The sequence below is a fragment of the Mus caroli genome, chromosome X (assembly GCF_900094665.2).
Source record: "Mus caroli chromosome X, CAROLI_EIJ_v1.1, whole genome shotgun sequence".
In the NCBI taxonomy this organism is placed as follows: Eukaryota; Metazoa; Chordata; class Mammalia; order Rodentia; family Muridae; genus Mus; species Mus caroli.
The window spans coordinates 14,140,086-14,149,534 of record NC_034589.1 but is presented as its reverse complement, the minus strand read 5'-3'; the positions used below and the strand labels follow the sequence as shown (position 1 = coordinate 14,149,534).

The window sequence follows — 9,449 nt, the reverse complement described above, 5'->3', positions numbered from 1 at the left end:
AAGGAAAGGAAAGGAAAGGAAAGGAAAGGAAAAAGGAAAAAGGAAAAGGAAAAGGAAAAGGAGGAAATTAGGTGTCACCTTGGTCTATGGAGGCAAAGCCAGGAGCTGTCAAAAAGACCCAGACTTATTGATTTCAAAGAGGAGCCTGAGCAGAACACTGTAGTAGACACTATATTTATTGTCAACAAACAAAAGAAAACTTGAAGATGCATATTTTTTCAATTGAGGCTTCCTCCTCTCTGATGACTTTAGTTACTGTTAAGTTGACATAAAACTATTCAGCACACCCTTATACCCCATGAGACCAGAGATAGGTCAGGGGCTAACCTTAAGAAATTAGCCACATTCTCGTCTGATGTTTGTGAGGAAACAGTGTTTGTGTGTGTGTGTGTGAGAGAGAGAGAGAGAGACAGAGACAGAGACAGAGAGACAGAGACAGAGAGAGAGACAGAGAGAGACAGAGAGAGACAGAGAGACAGAGAGAAACAGATGCAGAGAGAGACAGGCACAGAAAGGGACAGAGACACAGATGGGGGAGACAGCATTATCAAAGAGAGACAAATTTTACAGAAAACAGGAATTTTACAGGAAACAGATGCTCTTGAGTCCTTTTGTGCTCATCAGTGAAGCCCACAGAACTCATTTGTGCAATATACATATATCAGAGTTGCTGACTATGTACATGCCAGTGACCAGTGTTCCTAGGAGTGTTTCTTAATTTCATCTCCCTTCCATGAAAATCAGAACTGGAACTTCTGTGAAGAAGCCTGTCTGGTAGGAATCTTGAGCCTGGGAGAGAAGGCTGCTGAAAGCTGAGCTTATCTGGGTGGGGCTGGACACAATGACAAAGCAATTGTGATGTGCCTACTGCTGCTGCTCCTGCTCCTCTGCTTGGGGCGTTCCCTCATCCTTAGATGCATTCCTCCCTCCCCCATCATTGCTGGCTACAGCTTCTTTACAACTAGCTACAGCCTGTACCTCTCAATTGGCAGCTCCTATTCAGACGCAACTGTTCACCCATAGCAGATGACACCCATGATCCAGGTGCTGCTTCATGGTAAAGGAGAGAACAGAGAGTCACTTTGGACCCTTGCAGATATAAGTACCAAGAACCACACAGGCACTGGAACACACCACACAACAGGCACATGTCATATATTTACACTCTCTGAGGTTCTTAGCCATTTACAGACCTCCATGCAGTTCAAAGTCTGTTATAATTGACACAACACCACTCATTTTCCACAGCTTTTACTGAAACATTTAGAATAGTAATGTGGTGAGATACCATATTTTGGGACATGCCTACTCTCTGTGGCCTTTTACAATGTCTTTACATATTTCCACAGATATTACACTACACTTTATTGTTCACAAAGTATTGTCAATTAGTTTTTACAAACTATTACAATTTAAAGTATTATGTAGTTTCTGTACCAGCACTGAAGGGGGAAAGGTTCAAGAGACCAACCTGGATGTGGTCCTCATATCTAAGATCTGAACACTGATGGATGTGCCCTTCTGTATTTCTCCCCAGGGCAAAATACTTCAAAGGGAAGAAGATCCATGGAGAAATTGACATTAAAGTAGAGCAAGTAAGTTGAGGAGGCACACTTGGAACTCCACTGTCTGAGCCACAGACCAATTGTTCACACTTACATGATGTGGGCAAATCACTGATTTTTCTGCCTTTTCCAGGCTGAATTCTCTGATCTCAATCTTGTGGCTCACGCCAATGGTGGATTCTCTGTGGACATGGAAGTTCTTCGGAATGGAGTCAAAGTTGTGAGGTAAGCATGAAAAAGGCATACTGGTACTATGGGGGAAAGTACAGGGGACTCCCTTAGAACTGAGAGAGAATCACTAACTCCCCCTTCAGTGAGCAAAACCTTAGGTGCAGGGAGAGCCAAAGAGCCTAGCAGACCACAAGGAAACTTCTCAATTATTCATTCAACAAATATTTGTTAAGCATCTACTTCATTGTAGGTTCTATCCTCAGCACTTGACACCAACAGACATTTATTTATCACCCACTATATGCCAAGAACTCTTATACATGACGAGTGACCTAATGGTAAACAAAACAGAACAATCCCCCCCACAAAAAAATAATAAAGCTCTATGCCCTTGTTATTTGAGCAGATAATGAGAAAACATAAACAGGGAGACAGAGGCAGGCAGATTTCTGTGAATTTGAGGCCAGCATGGTCTACAGAGTGAGTTGCAGGCCAGCCAGGACTATACAGAAAAACCCTCTCTCAAAACAACAACAACAACAACAGGGGCTGGAGAAATAGCTCAGTGGCTGCTCTTCCAGAGATCCTGAGTTCAATTCCCAGCAACCACATGGTGACTCACAACTGTAATGAGAGATGTAATGAGATATGATTCCTACTTCTGGTGTGCATGAAGATAGAGCATATATATATATAATCTTAAAAAATAACAATAACAATAACAAAAAAGTTATTTTTAAAGATTTATATATATATATATATATAAAATCTTTAAAAAAAAAATAACAAAAAAAAGTGAAACCACAAAGGAAAACCCAGAACAGTAAAGCAGATGCAGGGCTTGTTGGAAAATACTGGGGTTGGCAGTTTGAAAAGAGTAACCTGGTAGCATAAGGAACAGTTGAGAAGGACCTGAAGAAAGGGAAAGAGAGATTCTTGTAGGTATGATAGGGGAATATTGCAGGCAGAGGGAAGGGCTCACAGATACCCTGAGGCTGCAGTCTATTCTGAGCAACACACTTGGAGGACAACTGGGAGTCTGAAAGATTGAGACCAAGGAGACACCAGACCTTTGGACAGAGGTGCAAGCTGATGTCCAGCAGATAGGAAAGTCTGAAAATGAGTCAATCACCAGATGGAGAAAGGTTGGAGACCTTCTGCTCCAGGCAGAAGGACCAGTTTGTGTATGTGGACAGAGAGGAAAAAACCACTTTGCAATTTTCAGGACTTATGAATACTTAGAAATTCCAAAGATTGGTAGGGAACTTCCTGGTTAGGTGGGAGGGTTGGGAGTGCTCACCATTTGTATCTATGCCACCAACCCAGGTCTCTGAAGCCAGACTTTGTGCTGATCCGCCAGCATGCTTTCAGCATGGCACGTAATGGAGACTACCGAAGTTTGGTCATTGGGCTGCAGTATGCTGGAATCCCCAGTGTAAACTCTTTGCATTCTGTCTACAACTTCTGTGACAAACCCTGGGTGGTAAGTTACAGGAAGAGTACTAATGCAGATGGAATTGCTCATATGTGCATGAGGGAATCTGGAGCCACTCTGTCTTTTCAGAAGTGAAGATGTTTAAAAGTTTAATATGCAAATTAGCTTTGCATCACTAACAAATACATGACATAATCAACTCACAAAATGAAATGGTTTATTTTACCTCAGTTTTTGAGGTTTCAATCCATGTTGTGTTGGCCCTGTTGCTGGGGGGTTGTAGCAAGGCAGAACATCATGGTGGAAGTGCACAGTGGAGCAAAGTTACCACTCTGTGGCCTGGAAGTAAAGGAGGGGAGGGAGGAGGAAAAGGAGGAGGGATGAAAGAGGAGGGAAGGAGGAAGAGGAGAAAGGAGGAGGAGGAGAGGGAGAGGGAGAAGAAGAAGGAGGAGGAGGAGGTAGGAAGAAGGAAGAAGGAAGAAAGAAGAACGAAGAAGACAACAACCGGGGAGTTATAATCCCCTGTGAGAGTACCCCCAGAAAACCTAAAACATCTAGGTAGGCCTCATCTCTTAAAGTTTCTGGGGAACAAATTTTTAAGACATGGACCTTGAGGATATTCCAAATCCAAATTAGCACTTGAGATAACAGTTTAGAGACTTACCTGAGGTAAAGAACTCACTGATTCATGTCTTCTGATTCTCATAGTTTGCCCAGATGGTTCGACTACACAAGAAGCTTGGAACAGAGGAATTCCCTCTGATTGATCAGACTTTCTATCCTAATCACAAAGAGATGGTAAGTCTGGGAGAATGGAGTGGGAAAGATTCAGAACTACTGTAATGTTACCATGGCTGATAGGCTGATATCTGAGTATTATACACAAGTTCTCAACCTGTGTGTTACAACACTTTCATAGGGATTGAATATCAGATATTTACATTGCAATTCATAACTGTAGCAAAATTACAGTTATGAAGTAGCAACAAAAGTAATTTTATAGTTGGGGGTCACCACAATGTGAGGAACTATATTAAAGGGCCATAGCATTATGAAGGTTGAGAACTACTGGTATAGAGAATTGAAGTCACTTTATAGTTGAGTCTATTATATAGCCTTTGTCCAAAATGCTTAGGAAACATAAATGCTTCAAATTTCAGAGTTTTCATTTTGGATTTTAAAATATTTGTATAAGGTATTTTAAGCATGGGACTTGAGTCTAAAGATTTATTTTATTTTATATGTGTGGGTGCTTTGCCTATATATGTGTCTATGTACCATACTCACATGGTGCCTACGGAGGCCAAAAAAAGGTCAAATCCCCTGAAACTGGAGTTACAGACAGTGGCAAGCTGTCATGTAGGTGCTTTTGAGTACCACCTGAATCTGAACCCCAGTTCTCTGTAAGAGCTTTTAACCCCTGAACCATCTCTCCAGCCTGGGACCCAAGTCCAAACATGAAATTAATGTTTCACATTTGCTGTCTTAGTCAAGGTTTCTATTCCTGCACAAATATCATGATCAAGAAGCAAGTTGGGGAGGAAAGGGTTTATTCTGCTTACACTTCCACATTGCTGTTCATCACCAAAGGAAGTCAGGACTGGAACTCAAGCAGGTCAGGAAGCAGGAGCTGATGCAGAGGCCATGGAGGGATGTTACTTACTGGCTTGCTTCCCCTGGCTTGCTCAGCTTGCTTTCTTATAGAACCCAGGACTACCAGCCCAGGGATGGCCCCACCCACAATGGACCCTCCACCCTTGATCACTAATTGAGAAAATGCCTTACAGCTGGATCTCATGGAGGCATTTCTTCAAGGGAGGCTCCTTTCTCTATGATAACTCCAGCTTGTGTCAAGTTAAGACACAAACCAGCCAGTACATATGCCTTATTCACATAACTCCAACTTACTCTTTTATTTTATTTTTTATTTTTTCGAGCCATGGTTTCTCTGTGTAGCCCTGGCTGTCCTGGAACTCACTCTGTGAACTCAGAAATCCACCTGTCTCTGCCTCCCAAGTGCTGGGATTAAAGGAGTGAACCACCATTGCCCGGCCTGACTCTCACAGAGTATTTTTAGTAAGCCTATGTATTGACTGCTACCTGGAACATGAGGTCACATGTAGAACATGACACTTGTGGAGCACATAATGGTGCTCAAAAGGTTTCAGCATTGGGAACATTTCAGATTCTAGATTTTTGATGAGGAATGTTCAACCAGGATCACAAATTTCCCAGTAGTTACAAGTATGAATTAAGTTATTGATCCCAGTATTTATCAAATTCTATTTTTATATTATTTACTCTTTTTTTGTTTTTTGTTTGGTTTGGTTTTATTTGTTTGGGTTTTTTTTTGTTTTGTTTTGTTTTGTTTGGGTTTTTTTGTTTTGTTTTGTTTTTGTTTTTCGAGACAGGGTTTCTCTGTGTAGCCTTGGCTATCCTGGAACTCACTTTGTAGACCAGGCTGGCCTCAAACTCAGAAATCCGCCTGCCTCTGCCTCCCTATTATTTTCTCTTACCAGTATTAAATATGTATTTCTAGTGTGAATTAATAGAATTAACATAATGTATCAGATTGTATTTCATGTAGGAAGCATATAATTATTACTAACATTATGAAATATTCATCCTGATAGAAATTTTACCCGTATTTCAAACTCAGATTGCCAATAAAAGTGTTCAGCAGTGGTATTATAAACTACTTACAAATAAAAAATTGAATTGTTTATTATCATAAAATATAATCATTACTACAAATGAACATGAATGCTACAAGCCATTGTAATTGATATATATTGTAGATACCAATATTATAAATTAAATTGGAATTTTACTAGAAATCAAACAACCAGCCAGATATGGTGATGTGGGTCTATAATTCTAGCAATGAGTGGGTAGTGGCAGGAGGACTATAAGGTTTTTTTGGTTTGTTTTTTTCGAGACAGGGTTTCTCTGTATAGCCCTGGATGTCCTGGAACTCACTTTGTAGACCAGGCTGGCCTCGAACTCAGAAATCTGCCTGCCTCTGCCTCCTAAGTGCTGGGATTAAAGGCATGCGCCACCACCGCCCGGCTGAAGACTATAAGTTTGAGGCCAGCCTGGCTACATAGAAATCAAATAATCATTACTAGCATCAAAGAGTATAGGTAACCGTATCACAAATTACGCTTGCATACAAATTTGAAGTGTCTGTTCTGAAGTATATTCAAACAGAAATTATCATTACTAATACTTGATGTATTAGATGTAACAACTAATACTATAGTTTATTGCATTTGTAACAAACTAAGGTTACCAATATACATGATGAGTATTTATGCTAAGAAGAAATCAAATTGTTAATATTTCAGTGGCTATATAAATATTGATATTTACATTATGGTTACTATAAACTATAAGTGCTATGGTTATGAGTCAAATTTTAGTTACAAATAGAAATTGAATCATTGTTAGTAACTCCATCAAAGTTTACAACTAATTACTAATTTTTTCAATGCTACAAGTTATATTTATTTACATAAATAAACATTACCAACTTTATGGCTTAAATTATAATTAAATATCAGTGATAATCTAGTATTATTAACTTTACTACCAATATTGCAAGTATTATGGTTGCTCATATAAATTAAAAATGTATGAATTAGGCTTATTTATAAATCAAGGCATTAGCTTTGTTTTATTTGGTTTGATTTGATCTTTTGAGACAGGGTTTCTCTGTGTAAACCACCCTGGCTGTCCCAGAACTTTCTTTGTAGACCATGTTGGCTTTGAACTCACAGAAATACATCTGCCTCTGTACCTTAGTTCTGGGACTAAAGATATGCACTGCCAGGCCCAGCCAAAACCATTAGGTCCAAGAAAATCCAATTTCCTCTCAAATTTACTTATCTCAATCATTATTTATTCCTTATTCTTTGCATGCAGCTCAGTTTATCCATCAGTAAACTGCAGGTGATAATATTTCTTGAATTATAGAGTTGGTGTGAGAATTAAATTACTGAATAAATGTAAAGTAGTTAAACTCCTTCACCTAGCACATCTTAACTGCTCATTGTGTAGGTAGAAGTTATCTTTCTATTTGCAGGTGATTGTTTTTATCATGAAAGAGTGTTAGACTTTGTCAAATGCTTTTGCTGTTTTATTGACATGATCATGTGGCTTTTGCTCTTTATTCTATGAATATACAATATTACATTAATTGATTTTTCATGTAAGTTCATAGTTTCATAAATGTGTTTATGATGTGTCTTGATGTAAAATTTTGCATTACTAGGCTCACTTGGTCATAGCGCAAATCCACTGTAGGATTCAGATATTTATTGTTAAAGATTATGGTGTCTGTATTTGTAAGGAGTACTGGCCTATAATTTTCTTTTCTAATGTAGTTTGGGTATCAGGATACTATTTTTCTTACAAAAAAGCTTGACAATATTTGATTCCCTTCTATTTTTCATGGGGGAATTAATGTTATATCTTCTTTCAATATTTGGTGGGATTAATCAAGAAGACATCTAGTTCAAGGATTTTTCTGTATTTTATTTTATTATACTGGGTTACATAAGGCCATGTTCACGCAAGTATATATTGTACTTTGAGCAACACCCTCTCCCAAATCTGGCTGCTCTCCCCTCTCACTATCGCCCCTCCCCCTGCATCAGTCCTCCAGATAATTTTGATTCCATTTTCATGCCATTTGTATATATGCAACTTTATGTATCTATTTAAAAATCTAGGACCTGCAGAAAAAAACATGATATTTACCTTTCTGAAACTAACTTATTTCGCTTGATATAATTATCTCATTATATCCATTTTCCTACAGAAGACATAACTTCATTTTCCTTTATGACTGAAAAATTTCATTGTGTATATAACCACATTTCATGTGCTTCTGTTGAGGGAAACCTTGTTAGTTTCACAGTTTAGCTATTGTGAAAAGTTCTGTGATATCTTTTGGGTAAATACCCAGGCATGGTGTAGCTAGGTCTACTTATAGGTAGATCTAATTTAGTTTCCTGAAACATTATCATAAGACCCAAAACTCTAAAACTGATAGAAAAAGTAGAAGAAAAAACCCACTTTATGTTATTGGAGTAGGCAAGGAAGACACAGCCGTCAGAATAGGAGAAAATATTTACTAGTTGACAAAGGATTGATATGTACAATATAGAAAGAACTAAATAATCTAAATAGCAAAAACTCAAATAATCCAGTCAGTAGATAGGCTAATGAAATAAGCAGACAGTTTTCAAAAGATAACGTACAAACCGTCACCAGAAAAATGCAAATTAAAAATATTTTGAGATTTTATCCATGCTAATCATAATGGTAGTCATCAAGGAAACAAATAGGCCGGGCAGTGGTAGCACACGCCTTTAATCCTAGCACTTGTTTTTGTTTTGTTTTGTTTTCGAAGACTTATCCAGCTGGGTGTGGTGGTACATACCCAGCACTCAGGAAGCAGAGGAAAGAGGAGCTTTGTAAATTTGAGGCTAGCCTAGTCTCTACATAGCTCCAGGACAGTCAAGACTACATAGAGAGACTGTCTCAAAATAAACAAATAACAACAAAATAAAAGAAGAATGTTGTCCATACACACAAAAAATATTAAAAATAAATAAATGAATTAATAAAATTTGTCTCTTGTAGACAGCATATAGTTAGGTCATATTTTATATTCCTTATGCCTTTTTAGAAAGATTTTTTTTTAAATTTTATACACATGAATATTCGCCTGCATGTATGATGGCTGCCATGTTGGTGCTAGGAATTGAACCTGAGTCCTCTGCAAGAGTAGCAAGTGCTACTGAGCCATCTCTCTATCCCCTTCCTGCCTTTTAAATGAAGTGTTAATTTTCATTTAACCTAATTACTAGTAAGTTAGAATTTATGCTTGCAATTTTCCTTCTTTTATTTTTGTTTTCTTTATAAGACAGAGTGTCTCTTTGTAGTCCAGGCTGGCCTTGAATTCACAATGTAGCCCAGACAGATCTTAAACATAATCCTTCTGCCTTGGCCCCCTAGGACTAAAAGCACATTTCACAGGGTCTCACTATGTAGCTCTGGCAATCCTGGTAGTCACTATACTGACCACACTGGCCTTCAACTCAGAGATCTGCCTGCCTCTGCCTCCTGAGTGCTGAGATTAAAGGTGTGCGCCACCACATCCAGCAACTCTTTTATTCTTATGTTTACAATTTTGAGAGCTTTTTTTTCCCCAATATTTGCTTTTTCAAACATATAGTTTTAGTATTTTTCCTGGGGATTATAAGTGATTT

The 9,449-nt window shown here is 38.4% G+C and overlaps 1 protein-coding gene and 1 pseudogene across 2 annotated transcripts in view; one reads left to right on the top strand and one right to left on the bottom strand.

Moving 5' to 3' along the window:
- Positions 1-1,021, bottom strand: part of LOC110287008 — a 2,102-nt pseudogene extending 1,081 nt beyond the window's left edge.
- The window catches only part of Syn1 (synapsin I), a 60,500-nt gene that overhangs the window by 10,318 nt on the left and 40,733 nt on the right, over positions 1-9,449 (top strand). For both annotated transcript variants that reach the window (XM_021154118.2, XM_021154120.2), the window contains exons 2-5: positions 1,538-1,595; positions 1,699-1,790; positions 3,063-3,219; positions 3,880-3,969. In XM_021154118.2, the coding sequence (XP_021009777.1) occupies positions 1,538-1,595; positions 1,699-1,790; positions 3,063-3,219; positions 3,880-3,969 (397 nt within the window). The remainder of the gene's footprint in view (positions 1-1,537; positions 1,596-1,698; positions 1,791-3,062; positions 3,220-3,879; positions 3,970-9,449) is intronic.